Source organism: Narcine bancroftii, chromosome 6 (assembly GCF_036971445.1).
Source record: "Narcine bancroftii isolate sNarBan1 chromosome 6, sNarBan1.hap1, whole genome shotgun sequence".
In the NCBI taxonomy this organism is placed as follows: domain Eukaryota; kingdom Metazoa; phylum Chordata; class Chondrichthyes; order Torpediniformes; family Narcinidae; genus Narcine; species Narcine bancroftii.
In genome coordinates this window covers 22,298,882-22,318,089 of record NC_091474.1, presented here as the reverse complement: position 1 = coordinate 22,318,089, position 19,208 = coordinate 22,298,882, and the positions used below count along the sequence as shown (strand labels likewise).

Genomic DNA, 19,208 nt, shown 5'->3' with positions numbered 1-19,208 from the left:
AGTCAGAATACCTATCTGTGCATCTCCTTCTTGCATTAGTCAGAAACTAAAGAGCACTGCAACATTTGAGAAGACTGTGCAGAAATGGTGTGGGCAAGTGTAAGGGTAGCATCATGACTGTGTGGAGATGCTCACTGGGCCATGTACAAGGGCTCACTGGCAGATGTGAATGAATATTTCTACAGATGTTACCAACTTTATCAGGAACTGCCGACATTTTGCCATACATTGATGAAGGGTTGAAGCCCAAAATGTTGGTAATGTATATTTATCTTCGCTACATCAGGCAATATAGTGTAATAATCAAGTTTTGGGGACAAATTTTTCTCTTCAAAAATTTGGGGATGGGGGGTCAACTTTTACATGGATACTATTTTTGAGTGCAGTAAATTCCTGTGACGTTCTGGGTGTCAGGAGCTTGGAGAGGAGAGAGTTTGTGGCCGAGGTGTCAGGAGCTCTGGTGGGTAGGCAGTCAAGGCGAGGGTTCATGGTTGTGGCATCAGTAGCTCGGATGGGCAGGTGGCCAAGGTGAAGGTTCATGATCGGGTCATCGGGAGCTTGGATGGGTGGGTGGTCAAGGCCAACTTTTACATGGGATCAACTGTTAGACATGTTTCTATGGTACTCTGGGTCCACAGAAAGTCCTGTTTGCACAGTTGAAATGCCACTTTTTCTCTCTCTCTTGCACCAACTGTAATTGAATATTTATTACCTATCTTTTATATTATTTCTTTCTGTACTGGGGTAATTTAATGTATACATGGTGTATCTTACACATGTTTAGCTCAAGCAAGCAATAATTTTGATGTATCTGTCATTCTAAGTGACAATAAAATCATTATCAATACAAATGCAGCCCAATATTCATTTTTTGCATTATCTTTTAAAGCTTACATGATGCTGTTCAGACACAGTGAAAACAGCTGTATTTTTGAAGTGACGTTCTGATTCTTTCATCAATTTTTGCTGGAGATATTTGACCCTTTCCTGTTCCCGTTGTTCAAAGAAGCTTGCAGAAATCTTTCTTCGTGCACGCAAGGCATAGGTTTCCAAGAACACTGTTATAAAAGCAATAAAATAGAGCAGGCTGACAACACAGATGATCTTGACATTTGGGGGAGAAGGCTGAAATCTGCAGGTCTCTGTTATAAAGGTGAAATTCCGGGGGTAATTAGCCTCCTTTTCCAGTATGACTGTGCCTTTCGATAGATTAAAAACCACATCTATAGTATTCTTCATTTCGATCTGAAAAAGACCAATTCATGATCACAATTAAGTCTTGTCATAAAAGAAACATCTGCTGTACAGATTAAGAAAATGGCAAATAACAAATGATACCATGTTCTAATCAATCTTTTCTTCGCTTTGACCAATTATCCAGTTTTATTTTGTTTCACCTGAGAAATGTCATGTAAAAACTGCATAGAGCAGGTTTATCAATTATAGTCCCAAAATGAGAGGAGGTTATGCAAGAGAGAGGTAGGAAGGGACTGTTAATAATGATGGAATCATTTTGCATTGCTTAATTGTTATAAACAAAAGCAAGGCAAAATGAAAGTGGCTAGAAGTCACAAAGCATTAGGGACTATATGTATAGTTAGGGAAAGTGGAAGACTTAGAAGGTAAACTCTCATATGTTCTACCAATTTCCGATATGAGATTGGGAGAAACTCCTCAGTACATTGGCAGGAATAAAGAACTAAAAATTCCATGCCATTTAACATGCTATTTTCACTTCTGTCCTTAATATTATAGAATTTGAATTCTTTACAAGAAAAATCATTTAAACAAAAGTCTGTAATTCAGTCTCAATGATCCAAAAATCCTGGAGGACTGATTGGGGTTGGAGTCAAAGGGGTGGTCTTGACCCTACATATTAATAACTGTAAAATTTGCTAAACTCTATTTAAACTCCTCTTGCAGTTCCTGCTTATGCACAGTTGTGTCTCTTTTCTAACATCCTTCATTTTCTTTGCCCTCAGGGGAAGAGAAACTCTTGGCTTGTTAGTGGGAATTTCTATTTGGTTAACAAATATAATCAGCTGCATTTGGGACTTTTTCAAACCTTAATAAACAAATATGATGGAAACGGTATATATATGTGTGTGTGTGTGTGTGTCGGTGTGTGTGTGTGTGTGTGTGTGTGTGTGTGTATATTTATATATATATATATATATATATGTATAATATACTCTTCGTCAGTTGTTTTACATGGATAGAATTAATACGTAAACTATCAGACAAGATTACACCATAGTGTAATTGCTGAACTAGCATCACCATTAGAAGTGATTTTATCATCCTCTACCAACCAATTTTCCCCTGCAGCCGCTGCAACCGTGTCTGCCTGTCCCGCATCGGACTTGTCAGCCACAAACGAGCCTGCAGCTGACGTGGACTTTTACCCCCTCCATAAATCTTCGTCCGCGAAGCCAAGCCAAAGAAAAAGAAGACAGTTTGAGGAAGCCCTATCACTAGTAAAATAATGTTCCCTTTGCTCTGAAAAACTGTACTGTGTTTTTACTGTTACACCATGTGTGGGACTACTTGCAAAATGAACAAAATCACTCTGGCTTGGTTCATGACAATAACCTTGCACTGAACTGAATTTGTGATGTGCAAAATCTTACACCTGATCCTGGTGCCAACTCCTACCATGTCTTTACATCCCTTTTGATCTCCCGCTCCCTGATGCCCAACGGTCTGTCCTCAACATGTATCACAGCTCAACAAATTCTGTCCTTGACATGATACGGAATCCTTCCTCTGCTGCATCCTCTTCTGTGTATATTTCTTTAACAAGGAATTGCACCCCTGTCCCATTGCTGAACCTTTTACATGTCTCCTAAAGTCTTCCTTCTCCTGGACACCCCCTTCCAGCAAATTTCCTCCTCTTAACCTTTTAATTTCCAATTGCCAATGGGACATTAACCACCTCGACTTCTCCACCCCACTCACCCATTTACTTCTGCCCTTATTCACCTCCCCCAAGACAGAACAGGACATTCCTTCACTTTCCACCCCACCAGCTTTGCAGGATTGCAGAGGTTGAGTTACATAGGTGACAGCTTTTAATTCCATATGTTCCTCTGGAAGCAGAGAACCCTTGAAATAGGTGTGGGGTTAAAGAACTTTCTCTAAGAGGCCATGGGAGGGATAAAAGGCAGCAAGGGAAACATGTAACAGGAATTTAGAATTCTTTCAAACAAAATCTGTAAACGTTAGTCAGCATTCCCTTACCAGATCATGAATGCTTTCTTTTAATTTAGAATATTTTCAGAATTTACAAAAACTAAAAGCCTTCAAAAATTCTCTTTTGAAATCCTTTACATATTGTTACTCCTCCTTTCATAGTTTTAAATCGTTTGTTCAGGTGCCTTGCCATTCAGTGTGGGAGATCGTGTCTCTCCATCCATCACGGTCTCTGACCCTCCGAATTGTAGTTGTTGCCTCCCCTGTTTCTAGCCTTGATGTTAATCCTTCTATCATTTTCATTCTCTGTCTGCCTCTGCTTCTTTTTCCTTCCCGCTTTCCAGCTGTAACTAAATGTTCTAATGTATCACTTCACATGATGTGTCCAAAGAATGTTGATTGCTGTTTTCTGATTCTAAGTATTGTACGTTTTGTTTTTGTTCTTTGTAGAGCTTCTTCGTTTGTTATCCTGTCTGTATATGATATGCATAGCATTCTTCTGAGAAACCACATCTCTGCTCCATTGATTCTTTTTTCCATTGCATTTGTGATGGTAAAGGTAAAGGTTCCATTATTGGAATGTAATACTACATTTAGAATGTAACAAACATGAAATTCTTTAACTTTGTGTACCGTAAGGAAGACAGAGAGTTGCCACTTTGTCAAGCACCCCTCACAGAAATGAGGCTCCAGCGAGAAACAAACTCAAAACCTCTGGTTTACAAGGCCAGTGGTCTAACTACTGAGCTATTGGAGCCTCCAATATGGCTGCAAGTCATAGTCCAATGTAGGAAGAATGTAGCAGCTGAGAGTTCTTTTTTTTTTAAACTTTATTTAAGATTTTATAACATGAATAACATATAGGATTACATTAAAAAAAATTAAGAATAAAATAATAAAATTACAATACAGTATCAGTAATCTAAATAAACTATACCCTCCCCAATAATTATTACACATTAATAACCCAACTCAAATTAGTCCAACCCCCCCTTCCCCCCCAAAGTAAAGAGTGAAGAATTAATAAAGTTAATAATATATGTGAGAAAAAAACCCACTTACAAAAAAAAACAAAAACATAACCGATTAAAATACTAACAAAAAGAAAAGTAATTAATACTAAGATATCAGACTTAAAAAACATATTTAAATCAAACTTAAATGCATATATTTAACAAACAGAGTTAAGATGAAACATATATTTAACTCAAACTTAATATAAAAAATTAGTAAAGTTAGTAACATTATCTATCAAAAATTCTTAAACAATAATCAATTCTTAAAAAAAATTGTAGCATGAAAAAAAAGATGAAAAAAAAACTTTCTCTATAGAGATAAACCTTCACCAAATATCAACTAACTTCACATCTATCATCATATTAGTCACATAAACCACCATCTTAAAACAAAATTCAAACCTCATTAAGCATTGTACAATTCAATTTTAGTACTCTTCCACCATTTTTCCCTTTTACTCTTGAATAGTTATCCAATAAAAGCTCCAATACCACATTTAAATATCCCTAATCATTACGTTAAAATTCAGATATCCAAATAATAAAAACACATCTACAACGAAATCTATATCTTCAACAAATGGAGCATAAACCACAAACAAAATTCAAGCCTCATTAAGAATTGTACAATTCAATTTATAACTTTCACCATTATTCCCTTCGTTCTATAACTAAAATAGCAAAATAATATACACCAGAATTACCATTCCTTTCACCTTAAAGTTAAAGAAAAAATATTAAAAAAAACTTATCCATCCCATTCACATTTAAATTTCAGATATTCCTTATCTACTGAATAAACTTTACAAAAAAAACCACATCAATTTTTAGTTTTTTAAACAATCAAATACTTTCTTATGCTTTTTTTTAATATTTAAACAAAAAAAACCCTTCACTCTTTAATCTAATAATACAAAAAAAAAGGAAAAAAACCGGGTAGGAGGTTAAAAATACCCCCTCCCGTCTAAACCGCGCAATGCGGTAACTCCCAAAAAAAATGGGTGTGAGATAACTCACACGTAGCAGATGACTTTCAGGAAATAGTGCCTATCCAGTTCTCTCCCCCAACTCTCACTTCATCTTAAACTAACATCATCATTATTTAATATCCCTTTTTTAAAAAAAACATTAGAAAAAAAAAGGATAACTCTTCTTTTAATCAGCTCCAACTGCCGAGTCCAATAAGATAGAGTCAGGAGAGGACTGGAAGGCACGTCTGATCCTTACGCCATCTTGCCACGCCCCCCGCGGCTGAGAGTTCTAAGGCAGATGTCAATTGCTATTTTCTTGTTTGTGAGGATGTTTCTCATTTCTATAGATGCTGTTCTTGCAATTCTTGCTTTTATGACTATTTCACAGTTGCCATCAAGATGTTACCCATGATCCAAGATACTTGAAGTTGTGAACTCGTTTCAGGATTTCATTTCCCAATACGATCCTACAATTTGGAATATCAGGTTTCTTTACTTCAGTTTTCTTTTTGTTTCAAGTCTTTTGCTCTTAGTGTTGATGGTAAATACTAATTTCTGTAAATTTACTTTACTGCTTGCTATCTGAACTGCATAGCAGAGGTGGTTGATATTGTGTCCTCCAATACTTTTTCCAGGTAGGTCTTGTATGTTTCTCATGATGTTTTCACTGTACAGGGAGAAGGTCTGGTGAAAGAACACAACCCTGTCTGACACCTCGCTTTATTGGCTAAAATTCACCAATCTTGATGTCTATCCGCATGCTGCACATTGTCAGTAGAGATTCATGATTATTCTTATATCTTTTCCATCAATATTAATATCTTAAAGCACTTTCATGATGACTTGATGTTTCACTGTGTCAAAGGCTTTTGTGCAGTCAATAAAACCAAAGTATAGGTCTTGTACTTCTATTGACTTTTCAGTAATATTCCTGAGACTAGTATTGATGTTCCCTTGCCTATGACACATTGTTCTTCACTGATCTCTGGTTTAATTTTGTTTCTCATTCTGAATGTGAGATTCTAAGTAGAATTTTTGTGAGGTGGAATTTTTGTGAGGCTTTGTAGAATTTTTGTGAGGTGGCTTCATTCAACTAATTGTTCTGTGTTGTTCACACTCTGTTGCACCTGGTTTCTTTGGCAGTGCAATTAATACTCTCTTTAAAAGATCATCTGGTACTTTGCCATTGTCATCGAGTCCACGCTGCTGAAGATCCAGCTGCGCTGGGTGGGTCACGTCTCCAGAATGGAGCACCATCGCCTTCCCAAGATCGTGTTATATGGCGAGCTCTCCACTGGCCACCGTGACAGAGGTGCACCAAAGAAAAGGTACAAGGACTGCCTAAAGAAATCTCTTGGTGCCTGCCACATTGACCACCGCCAGTGGGCTGATCTCGCCTCAAACCGTGCATCTTGGCGCCTCACAGTTCGGCGGGCAGCAACCTCCTTTGAAGAAGACCGCAGAGCCCACCTCACTGACAAAAGGCAAAGGAGGAAAAACCCAACACCCAACCCCAACCCACCAATTTTCCCTTGCAACCGCTGCAATCGTGTCTGCCTGTCCCGCATCGGACTGGTCAGCCACAAACGAGCCTGCAGCTGACGTGGACTTTTTACCCCCTCCATAAATCTTCATCCGCGAAGCCAAGCCAAAGATATTCTATTTAATATGATTACTAATTTCTCTTCACCAAAATCTTTTTGAGCTTCATTTAGTTCAACTGAAATGTTACCTGGTCCTGATGATTTCTCCCTTTGCATTTTCTTCATAGCATGTTCCACTTTTTCTTTCATTATTGCTCAGCCCTCGTCGTTACTGCCAATATCAAAGTTGTCCTTTTGGTCTTTGTCATCATATAGATCTTTGATGTATTCTGACCATCTTTGCATTATTTTTTTCATTTTCCATAATTGTTGAGTCATCTTTTGTTTTTATACATCCTGTTGTTAAGTAGCACACATAAATGGCACACATAAAATGACCAATTGGGTCATCTTCTGATGTTTATGGTTCTTATGAACTTCTACTCCTCCAGTTTCATCAAATATCTCTCAAGTCCTTTCTCCCTCGCTGTTCCAGTAAACCAGCCTGATCATCTAAAACCAGCTCCCTTAGATTACCACGTTTCACACCCATAAACACTCTCAATAGAAATAGGTTTCTTATAGATTTCCTGCTGAATTCATTAGTGACTATCTTATGTTTAATCACTCCATTTTCGAGGTTCCTCTCTAGATCTTCTCTACATCGACCCTGTCAAATCGTAAAGTTCTTTATAGGGTTACTCAGTCCACTCTTCTGGAGAGAAAGAGTACTAGTATGTTCAGTCATCAATTAGGTATAGTCCTACTGTCATCAAAAAAACTGAATTTTTTTATTTTACAATTTCTTTAATGCTTCTACAGTAATACCCCTGTTATACAGAATTCAAGCAACTGGCAAACTCAACCAACTAGCAAATCCACCCCACCCCATTAAAATAAATAAATAAATAGATTGGAAGTAGAGACAAAGAATAAATGAAAAATTAAATGAAAGTTTAAAATTGTAAAAGTAAATGTTCTCTGAAGTAACACATGAACCTTTGTTGAACTGAGTCATGCTTTGGTTGTAGCAGTCTTTATCTTTATTAGTATATTATTAAGTTTCTTAGTAAACTTGTGGGGGGGTGTTTTGGGTAATTATCTATAATGTTATTGTTTTTATTTCAGGAGGCTCTGTGGAGTGGGAGAAACCTGCAAATGCAGTGACAATTAAATGTTTTTAAAGAATATGATAGAAAATAAAGTAAAATGCTTTAAGATTTATATATTCATGCAAGTTAAGTTTGTTCAGTGCAAGTACATTATAGAATTTTTTGTTTTTTGTCTTTTAAACTGTTTATTCTTAATGCAGGTGGATTGTGAATCTCAAGCAACCAATCCACTCTCCACTTAGTGTAGAGAATGAATACATCTTACACAGAATAAATTACAGGTGATGCTCTCCTTATGGGCTTTGGGTTATGAAAATTCTCTCTTACAGAATTCCTTATCCAAAATTTGAGCTATGGGATAAAATTTGCCCTCATGGAATTGATGTGAATAAAGTACATAAATTAACTTTTTAAACTTGCCCTTCACGATGCACATTCAGATTACACAGCTTTACGTTATTGGAAAATTGTGATACAGATAGTTTTCTAGGAATGGAACCCACCCCACCCCAATGCAACCCTACCTCATAACTTGGGAGTCACCTGTATCTGCTTTTTGGTTTCAACCACCTAGAATTGATTCTCAGTGGTATAATGCTGTTTGCTTTAATTTACAATTAACCTGAATAACAGACAAAAAGCAGAATGATGAAAAAATATCATGAAGGCATAGTTACCTTGTATAAGAATCTCATCGTGACAAGTACAGGTGTAATCTCAAGTGTCCATTGCAGGACCTGGGAGGTGAAAGTGAAGATGACAAAATCTGCTATTATGATAATTGCAGATAGGGCTAAATATGATGTACTGATCACCATTTGCTTGATACATGTTGCTACTTCATCTGTTGACATTTTTAACCCTGTGGATCTGATTAACTTTTTACTCGCGGTCCGATTCACTATCAGCTGCCCCTTCTTAGGTTGTAGCTGGTGAGCTAACTTGCCAGTAATATATATATTGTCAAATTCCAGATTTGTTAAGTAATTCTTGAGATACCAAACCGATCTGATGGCCAGATAAAAGAAAACAAGGGCAGCAATTACTTTGTTGGCTTCCAGAGTAATATCACTGAATAAGGTCTGAGCCTTAGAAACATTGTTTTCGATATCTTTACTAATTGCTTGCAAGTAGTTCTTGATTGCTGATTGATTGACAAATGAATTAATTTCCAAATCTGCATCTGTTTTGTAAAACATGTCCTTTGCCGTTAATTTCTCCTTTATGTCGACAACTAGCTCATCTTTGATATCTTTTACAATTTTAGTCAAGCTCATAAAGTTTTTGAATGAGGTCATCAAAATGCATTGAAAAAGCTTGAGAACCATTTTGACGTTATCTATTATATTGGGTATGATGTTGATAGCCACAAGCATGAAACACGTGGAAAGGAGAAGATCACGGCCTTTGTTTGTGCCCAGTGTGGGGATCACAATTGTGAACATGCAGCGCATGGGGTGGACCAGAAAGAGAAGCGGGAACATGACGACGGTGAACATCACACTTATGATGTTGCTTAAGTGCAATCTGTACTTCAGAGATGCAAGCATCCAGTTGTGGATTAAGCCACTTATGATGACACATATACACAAGCACAAGAAGAAGAGTGCAAGCAATTCCTTCCAACTGCTCGGAGTAGGAGTGGAGTAAGCACTCCATAAGAATTGCAGAACCTTTCTGGTTTTCTCAGCACACTTTTTCCAGCAAGAATTAAAAGTCTTCAGCTTTCTGATTCTGTGGGGGAAGGAAAGTAAAGACTTAGACATCTAAAACGGAAGTGCACTTCTACAAACGCAGTGAATACAATTTTGTAAAGGTCACCGCATACACCATAAACATTGTTTAGAATTGTCGACACACTTTCATCTTCCTGGATGTCTTGAATATTTTCCTTTAATAAGTTTACATTTTGTGATGAGGTTACCTGTCCTTTAGGTAGTCACATTCATTTTGGATATGCATGCGTCCAGTTCTTCTTTGTGGTAAGGTGCTTTAGTTACAAATTCGATGCAACATTTCTAACTGCTTGCAAAGAAATTCTTGTGTGTAGATCTATATAGCACTTTTCAGAGCACTCCAAAGCACTCACCATCTTATGAGGTGCAATTACTTTTAGTAATGTGAGAAATACATCAATCAATTAGTTAGTGGAAAGTTCCCATCAGTACCAGTGCTGAATGAGAGAAAAGATATATATTATCCAGGACACTGAGGATAGTTCCCTAACCTCCAATATTATGCCCTCAGATCTTCTACATTCATCGAAGGGGCAGACTGGGTCTCACTTGTCAGACTCTCTGATCAAATTCTACTCATGATACATGTGTATTAAATTAGTACTGAAACCCATTTCCTCTTCAATGAATGTCCCTACCGCACCACATTCCAGTTTATTTGTACAAATGGTATCTTCAGTAAACTTGCTTCTGCAATGAACTTCTAGAGTCTCTAACACAGATATAACTTTTGAAATGCAGAGAGTTTTACTAGGTAGCCTTAAAACAATATTTTTTTCTGCACTTTGCATGTTCTTGAACTGAAGAAGTGAAAAATAGAGGCTCCTTTACATAGCACCAGAAATGTGCCTTATTCACAAAATATGTGTTATGCTGGTGTATCCATGGAAAAAAAGTATCTTACACAATCTTAGGTTATCCCAAATTCATGAAATATCCTCACCATTGTACTGATGGAATATAAAGAAGCCATTTGGACACTGCAAGGTCCAGATATTAAACAGTGAGATAAACAGTGAAATGTTGGAGCGAAGAAGACTGTCTCTCCTCCAAATGACCTGATGCTATGTCTTGAAGTGGCCGACATGAAGAGAGAACTAAGCAAGCTCAACCTGTGGAAAGCTACTGGACTGGATAACATCCCAGCAGAGTGCTCAGAGGATGTGTGACTCAGCTACTGGAGGTTCTCACTGACATCTTTAACATCTCCCTGAGAAGCCCCATGGTCCCAATGTGCTTCAAAGCTGCCACCATTGTCCCCATGCCGAAGAAGTCCTGCCTCAGTGACTACTGCCCTGTCAGACTCACGCCCATCATCATGAAGTGCTTCGAGAGGCTCATCATGGGGCACATCAAGCTCCTGCTGTCCCCATCACTAGACCCTCCTGCAGTTCACATATAGACCCAACCACTCTATGGGCAATACCATCACCACTGCCCTCCATCTAGCCCTCACCCCCTGGAAAACAAGGACTTGTATGTTCAAATGCTGTTTATTGACTTCAGCTCAGCATTGAACATAATCATACCACAGTACCTGATAAGGAAGTTGAGGCTGCTGGGTTTAAACACCTCCCTCTGCACTTGGATTCTTGACTTCCTGTCGGGGAGACATCAGGCAACCCAGTAACAGCATCTCCAAGACCATCACACTGACCACGGGGGCCTCCAGGGCTATGTGCTGAATCCACTGCTGTTCATTCTGCTGACCCACAACTGTGCACCTAAACACAGCTCGAACCACATCATCAAGTTTGCTGACGACACCAGTGTGGTGGGCCTGATCAGGAAGAATGACTACTCAATGTACACAAATGAGGTATAGTCACTAATGGACTGGTGCAGAGCCAATAACCTGTGTCTGAACATTAAAAAAAACCAAAAGAGATGGCTGTTAACTTCAAGAGGGACCAGGGAGATCATGCTCTGCTGACCATTGACGGCTTCACTGTTGAGGTTGTCAAGAATATTAAGTTCCTTGGAGTGGACTTGGTGGAGGGCTCACATGGGCCCTTAACATAAGCTCCATATCCAAGAAAGCCTAGCAGCACTTCTGCTTCCTGCGAAGGTTGAGGAAAGTTCATCTCCCACCCTCCATCCTCACCACATTCTACAGAGTAGGTATTGAGAGCATCCTGAGCAACTGTACCTCCTCCTTCTCCTCTGCAGAGGATAGTGAAATCAGCGGAAAACTCATTGGGAGCTCTCTTCCTACCATGAGGAAATTTACAACACTCGATGCAGGCGAAAGGTAATAAACATTGTGAAGGACTCCACACACCCCTCAAGTAAACTGCTCTTCCTTCTGCCATCTGGTAGGAGGTACTGCAGCACTCAAGCCCTTAAATCCAGATTGGGCAACAGCTTTTACCCCCAAGCCATCAGACTCTTGAACTCCCAGAACATTTGGGGGATAGGTACCATACAAGTTAAGAGGAGGAAAGATTAAAACAAGAGGACATGAGTTAAGAATTAAGGGGCAGAGGTTTAGAGGTAACATGAGGGGGAACTTCTTTACTCAGAGAGTGGTAGACGTGTGGAATGAGCTTCCGGGAGAAATAGTGGCGGCGGAGTCAATTGTATTATTTAAGAAAAGGTTGGACAGGTATATGGATGAGAAGAAGATGGAGGGTTATGGGCATTGTGCAGGGAGGTGGGATTAGAGAGGGGTGTTTGGTTCGGTGCGGACTAGAAGGGCCTAATGGCCTGTTTTCGTGCTGTAAATTGTTATGTTATGTTATTTTAAAGCGTTGAATTTCTATTCTAACCTATATTTATGTCAATATGCTCCATGGTCCTGGAGGAACCTGATCTCATCTTTATTGCGCGAGCATGATATGAACAATAAATAAAGGTGACTTGACTTGAAATACCTATTGTAGGTTATCAATTTTAATCATGTTTCCCATTGAGAAGACTCAAGCAATAGTGTATGATTTGTTACATGCAGCATTAACACCAAATAGGAGTCAATTTAACATTTCATTTGAAAGAAAGCATCTGCACTTGGGTAGCACTCCCATTGCAGAATGCTGAAATGCTATCTTAACTACAAATCCAGAGAGATTTTGAGTCTGTAACATTCTCACTCAGAAGGAAGAGTGAATGAAGGCTGGCATTTTATCAAAAAACATTCCAAAGTATTGATTTCCCTTAAATCTAACCCACTCTGTTCTTGCAAAACATCTTGTTAATATTTTAGTAGTAACTTAAAGGCTTCCCCAAAAGACAGCAATGCCAACAGCACAGCTCAATGCTACCCCTAACTTGAGAATTTTCTGATATGGAGGAAACAAGAGTTTATCCAAACCAACATTTAAATGTTGCTGAATAATATTGAATGGAACAAAATTAGATCTCACTCCTCTTGGTTTAACTTAAAATTATTGGACTTTCATTGATTGGAATATAATGCGGAAAGGTTAGCGTAGCGGTTAGTGCGACGCTATTACAGTGTCAGTGACTGGGTTAGAATCCGGCGCTGTCTGTAAAGAGTTTGTACATTCTCTCCATGTCTACATGGGTTTTCCCTGGATGCTCTGGTTTCCTCCCACCTTCCAAAACATACATTTGTTAATTGCTTGTATTGTGGCGGCTCGCCACAGGCAGGCGAACCAGCCCTGCCTGTAAGCCTTGCTGTGGGGCAGCCGGCCAAAATGGCGCCGTTGGGAGTTTCCCTTCCTTCCAGCTCGGGGTTCAGAAACCCGCGCTTGGGGACCACAAGATACCCGGATGACGTCAGTGCCCTCCAGCGTGGATCTCAGCCATATCCGGGCTGGGAGTATAAGTGCAGCCCAGCAGCCTGAAATAAACTAGTCTGCTCACTGAGCTAAACCCATCTGGTTGCGTGTGTTATTGCAGGAGCAGGTGGAGCTGCCGCTACAATTGATGACCTCGACTGGTTCAAACATCTTTGAACCTATCATGAGCGAGCCTGGGATCAGTGCTAAAGCCGTGAAACTGCCTGAATTCTGGGTTCAGGAGCCAGAGACTTGGTTTATCTATGCGGAGGCCCAGTTTCACCTCTGCCAGATTTCGTACGACACAACCAAATTCTACCATGTGGTCGCTGCCCTGGATCAGGCCACCTCCAGGCACATGCTGAACCTTGTTCAGCACCCACCCGCCGAGGACAAGTACGAGACCATCAAGCGAATGCTTACTAGGTCCCTCAGACTATTCAGACACCAGCATGCCGCTCGGGTGCTGGGGGACAGGTTCCCGATGGAACTGATGGACGAGATGGTCGCGCTCATGGGTGAGCACACCAACTGCCCACTTTTCGAGCGCATCTTCCTCAAACATATGCCCGGGGGCATCCGCCTGCTGCTGGTTCAGGAGAACTTCACTGACCCAAGGAAGGTTGTCCAGAAGGCCCAAGAGCTATGGCTCGCATGATTCTCGGAAGGCTCAGTGATCCAGCAGGTCAGGAGGCATGGTCACGACCACGCCAAGCCCGTCCCTAGCACCCGGCTCCTGCAGGGGTCCCCAAGAGCATAACCAAGGCCACTGCATCCGCTTCAGGCCTCTGCTTCTACCACCAGTGCTGGGGAGCCAAGGGTTGGAAGTGTCGTCAGCCCTGCTTGTTCCAGGGAAACGACCAAGTTGGCCGCTGTTAATGGCTGGCCAAGGACACAGTCTTCTCTACCTGTGGCCAGTGGTTCCTCATTGACACTGGAGCCCAGATCAGCATCATACTGGCCACGGCCATCGAATCCAGGAACCGACCTCATCGACCTCCCCTCCATGCAGCCAACGCAATCTGGACGTATGGAGACAAGACAGTCCACTTCCAGATTGGACAACAGAATTTTGCGTGGAGGCTCACCGTCTCGTCCCTCCCGACTGTCATCCTGGGTGCAGACTTCCTCCTCGCACATATTCTTCTGGCGGACATTCGAGGTAGGCACCTGGTGGATACCCGTACCTTCCAGGCCATTCGCCACGACGCCTCCCGCTCGGAGCAACCGCAGACGGCCACGATCAGCACACCAAGAGACAAGTTCCAGCTGATCCTGGATGAGTTCTCGACACTCCTCAAGCCACAGTTCTCCGCTGCCTCGCTGCACCACATCACGGGCCTTGTGTTGCGCCCGGTCCTTGCTGGCGACAAGGATGTCATCCAAATAAATAAAGACGAAATCCAAGTCCCTGCCCACCGAGTCCATGAGGCACTGGAATATCTGAGCGGCATTCTTGAGGCCAAACGGCATGCGCGGGAATTCAAACAGGCCAAAGGGGGTGATAATGGCCATTTTGGGTATGTCCTCAGGGTGCACCGGGATCTGGTGATATCCACACACCAGGTCAACCTTGGTCGAACGTCTGCACCGCCACCTTAAATCGGCACTCATGGCCCGCCTCACTGGTCCCAACTGGACGGACGAAGTGCCTTGGGTGCTCCTGGGCATCGCTCCACTCCCAAGGAAGATCTGCATGCATCATCAGCTGAGCTGGTCTATGGTGCACCGCTGGCACTACCTGGTGAGTTCGTCAACGCACCTCACAATCCCCAGTGGTCGCCGCATGAACTACTTCCTCACCTTAGTCACCTTGGACTCCTTTGAACCCCCACCGCCTCCCAGGCATGGCACCCGCCCGACTCACATTCCTGGCAAGCAACTTTCCACAGAGTTCGTTTTCGTTTGGCGGGGCCTGACCGCGGCACCTCTGCAGCGACCATACGAGGGGCCACACAGAGTTATACAGCGTTTCGGCTCAACGTTCATGCTGGACTTGGGCAGCAGGCATGAACTGTTTACCATGGACAAGCTGAAGCCAGTGCACCTCGATCCCACTGAGTCCGTGGTTGTTGCCCAGCCCAAGAAGAGTGGCCGCCCGGCAAAAAAGGACATTGGCGCCAGTTCTGGGGGGGGGGGGGGGCTGTGTGGCGGCTCACCACAAGGCAGGCGAATCAGCCCCGTTTGTAAGCCACGCGGCAGGGCAGCCGGCAAAAATGGCGCCGTCGGGAGTTTCCCTTCCTTCCAGCTCAGGGCTCAGAAACCCGCGTTTGGGGACCATGTGACGCCCAGATGACGTCAGGGCCCTCCAGCACGGTTCTCAGCCAGGTCCAGGCTGGGAGTATAAGTGCAGCCCAGCAGCCTGAAATAAGCTAGTCTGCTCACTGAGCTCAACCCGTCTGGTTGCGTGTGTTATTGCAGGAGCAGAGTAGCCTCCGCTACAGTATGTTAATTTGGATGTAATTGATCAGCATGAGTTTAAATGGGCAGAATAGTCTTTACTGTACTGTAAACAAAATTTAAATATTTCCCAAACTTTGTCAGGAGGCCTTCAATATAAATAGATTGTGGTCTGTAATCATTCTAAATACAATAGAACAAAAGAAACACCAGAAACCTTTTTCAAGATTCAATTTCTTCTTTGGCTTGGCTTCGCGGACGAAGATTTATGGAGGGATAATGTCCACGTCAGCTGCAGGCTCGTTGGTGGCTGACTAGTCCAATGCGGGACAGGCAGACACGGTTGCAGGGGAAAATTGGTGGGTTGGGGTTGGGTGTTGGGTTTTTCCTCCTTTGTCTTTTGTCAGTGAGGTGGGCTCTGCGGTCTTCTTCAAAGGAGGTTGCTGCCCGCTGAACTGTGAGGCGCCAAGATGCACGGTTGGAGGCGAGATCAGCCCACTGGCGGTGGTCAATGGGGCAGGCACCAAGAGATTTCTTTAGGCAGTCCTTGTACCTCTTCTTTGGTGCACCTCTGACACGGTGGCCAGTGGAGAGCTCACCATATAACACGATCTTGGGAAGGCAATGGTCCTCCATTCTGGAGATGTGACCTACCCAGCACAGTTGGATCTTCAACAGCGTGGATTTGATGCTGTCGGCCTCTGCCATCTCGAGTACTTCGATGTTAGGGATTCAATTTACAATTTACTTTCATGCAATAAAACAGGGTCATATTACATGAATCTCTTACAGTCAAAGAAAGAGAAGCAAAAGAGAGTCCCCCCATAGATTTGCCTCCAGCGCTTCCACAGCCACACAGAGTCCAGTCCAAACCATAGGCAACCCGAGCTCCAGATCTGAACCTCTGTGTCACCCTGTCACCACCTGGCCCTTCACACCCACTATTCTTAGTAATCAATAAGATTTATTTGCCCTGGACTTTTAATCTCTTATAACTTTATGGACAATAGTCCTGTCATTAGTAGGATATTCAACAATAGAATGTATTTCAGCTCGCACCCCTATCCTATCTTCCCACCCACACATTCTCAGGAGATGACAGCAGGCAGGAATGATACTGTATTTACCTTGAATCTATCCAGGAGACACTAATCCCATATCAAAAGACTGGTGGTACGGGAGTATTCAGTATTAAATGGAATCAAGTGGACAAATGGGAGATCAACTGGCATCTGATTCTGCCACATTTAGCTCTGTTACCCAAAGAATTTCTTCCCTATTTACTGTTAGGTCACATGCAGACAAGAAGTTAAAATATTTTTGATGAGTGTATTATGATATTATAGCAGGCAAATCCTCGATCCATTGAATTGTTTTAGACTTTTCAAATAAAAGTCAGGATTGGGATCTTCTGAATTACATAATACTTTGTGTAATTGTTGCACTCAATAGATCACACCTTTCCCCCTTCCCCTGACAGTTTGGTGGAAAGTGGTGGAGTGTTGGGTGATGTCTGAGGAGAGAGGAAGGATGGGGTGAAGGTTCAGAAATGATGAGCATGGGCAAACAAAGGAGGTAGGCATATGGGGAGTGATGGGGTGTGTGGCAAACACCAACAGGATCTCTTTGGAATCTTCCTTTGTAACCTAGATGGTGAATCCCATCTTGTTAACCTGCCATGGGGAACACTGGAGATTAACCTGGTCTTTCCTGCTTCAATTTTGCAGCAGCCAATAAATTTTGAAGGAAAATAGGAGCACGACTGAATTACATCTTGGCACAAGTCACTTAGGGGCTCCTCCTAATATTCTGTTCAATAAGGCATATCTTAATACTGGTCAGGGATTAAATGTGAAATTTTCACTTCTACCAATTAGTATTACACAATGAGGAAAAACAATAAATCCATTGGAATATGTTCCACAAGTTATTTTTAAAAATGAAAACAACATTGTTAATCAAATTTATTTCCATTTACATTACTTTTGTTGAGCATGGAAAAAAATCAAAAAGGATTTACTTACTTTGTTACTTTATAGTTGAGTTTCTTGTCCAGTGTCATTATTTCCTATGTTCCTCCTGCTCTTGATTTCTCTCCACCTCCAACTTTATCACTAAACAGTAAAGAAACAGAGCTGAAATTTCTGCAGAACTTTTGTGTACTGAACCACCATCTGCAGATTTATACTTCAACTACCAATCAACCAGAATCAGACAGAGAATCGTGATTTCAGGCTTTAATAACCTTAAAGTGTTAGCATAGCTTGCATGTTGCTTGCCCAGTTCCAAGGCAGGTACTGAGGGAGGGGTTTGTGAGAGATAATAGAATATAGGAAGTAAAGCTAGTATGAATGAAGTAAGGAATGCTGGACTGGACTAGAGGAAGTTAAGTAAGTGCTGAGTAGGGATGAGTGTGAGGAAGGGTTACGCAAGTATAATAGAATAAGGGTCTTATAGTGATCGAAAGAATTAGCAAGTTCTGCATATATTAGTAAGTCCTGGGGTTGAGATGTGTGAATAAGGACAAAGGCAGATTCATGAATAAGGACAATGACATGATGGGACCCCAACAGGATACCCCATGGTCTTTCAAGTTTACAGAAACTGCAAGTAGGCAGACAGAATTACCAAATGCCAAACCAATCCAGGAGGCAGAAGAATGTTAAGGGGGGGAGGGTACCTCTACACTGAAATGAACTGTATAAAAGTTGGGTGAGCCCCAGTATGTGTGTGTATTCCCATGGTAAGGGGAAGCACCCAACTTTGCACTGTTGTACAATAAATGTTTTTTGTTCTCAATTTTTGTCTCGAGCGAAATCTGTGAAGGTGCTTCTGTTTCTCACAGTGTGGTTTAGAGTTCATTGCACCTTGTGATACTTAAAAGTCCCTTTGTGACAGATTATGTTATATTTTATATAGATATGTTTTAAAGGAGATAAATTGTGGCAGGTTTTTTTTAGTGTGGGTCACATACAAATACAAACACTTCAAAACGGATCTCATTTAAAATGCAAGAGTTTGGCTCAAGCCAGACAGTCCAGGCTCCGAGTGCCTTTGGACATGCTGTGGAGTAATGGATTATTGTTTAGGAAAGCAACAGATGAACGAACTCGGAAGATTAGGTCCGGAGCCGCAGTCTGTCTAAGTGCAGTTTGCTGTTCTAAGAGGTTCATTGGGTTTTCTCTGAGTGAGAGAGAGAGAGAGAGAGAGAGAGAGAGCGAGCAAGAGAGAATTCAGCTCTTCAGTTCAGAAGCAGCAGCTGGGACTGGAACAGGACAAGCTGGCAAGTTTGTGGAAAACCCCATTTTGAAGACAGGTTGTGAGTTCTTAGTTCAGTCTGGTGAAAGCCCTTGTGGTCCATACAAGAGGAGATGGCTGGCTAAATAATGTTTCTCTTGAAATAAGGGAAACAGAAAAGGAACTCTGAGGTGACCTGAAAGAAAGAGGTTATCATCTAG

General features: G+C 41.7%; 1 protein-coding gene across 2 annotated transcripts in view; it reads right to left on the bottom strand.

Annotated features, from left to right (window-relative positions):
• Positions 1 to 851: 851 nt before the first annotated feature.
• The window catches only part of ocstamp (osteoclast stimulatory transmembrane protein), a 29,175-nt gene continuing 10,818 nt past the window's right edge, over positions 852 to 19,208 (bottom strand). For both annotated transcript variants that reach the window (XM_069884230.1, XM_069884229.1), the window contains exons 2-4: positions 17,775 to 17,864; positions 8,552 to 9,608; positions 852 to 1,245 (exon numbers count right to left, since the gene is read on the bottom strand). In XM_069884230.1, coding sequence (XP_069740331.1) covers positions 877 to 1,245; positions 8,552 to 9,608; positions 17,775 to 17,812 — 1,464 coding nt within the window. In that variant the 5' untranslated portion in view covers positions 17,813 to 17,864 and the 3' untranslated portion in view covers positions 852 to 876. The remainder of the gene's footprint in view (positions 1,246 to 8,551; positions 9,609 to 17,774; positions 17,865 to 19,208) is intronic.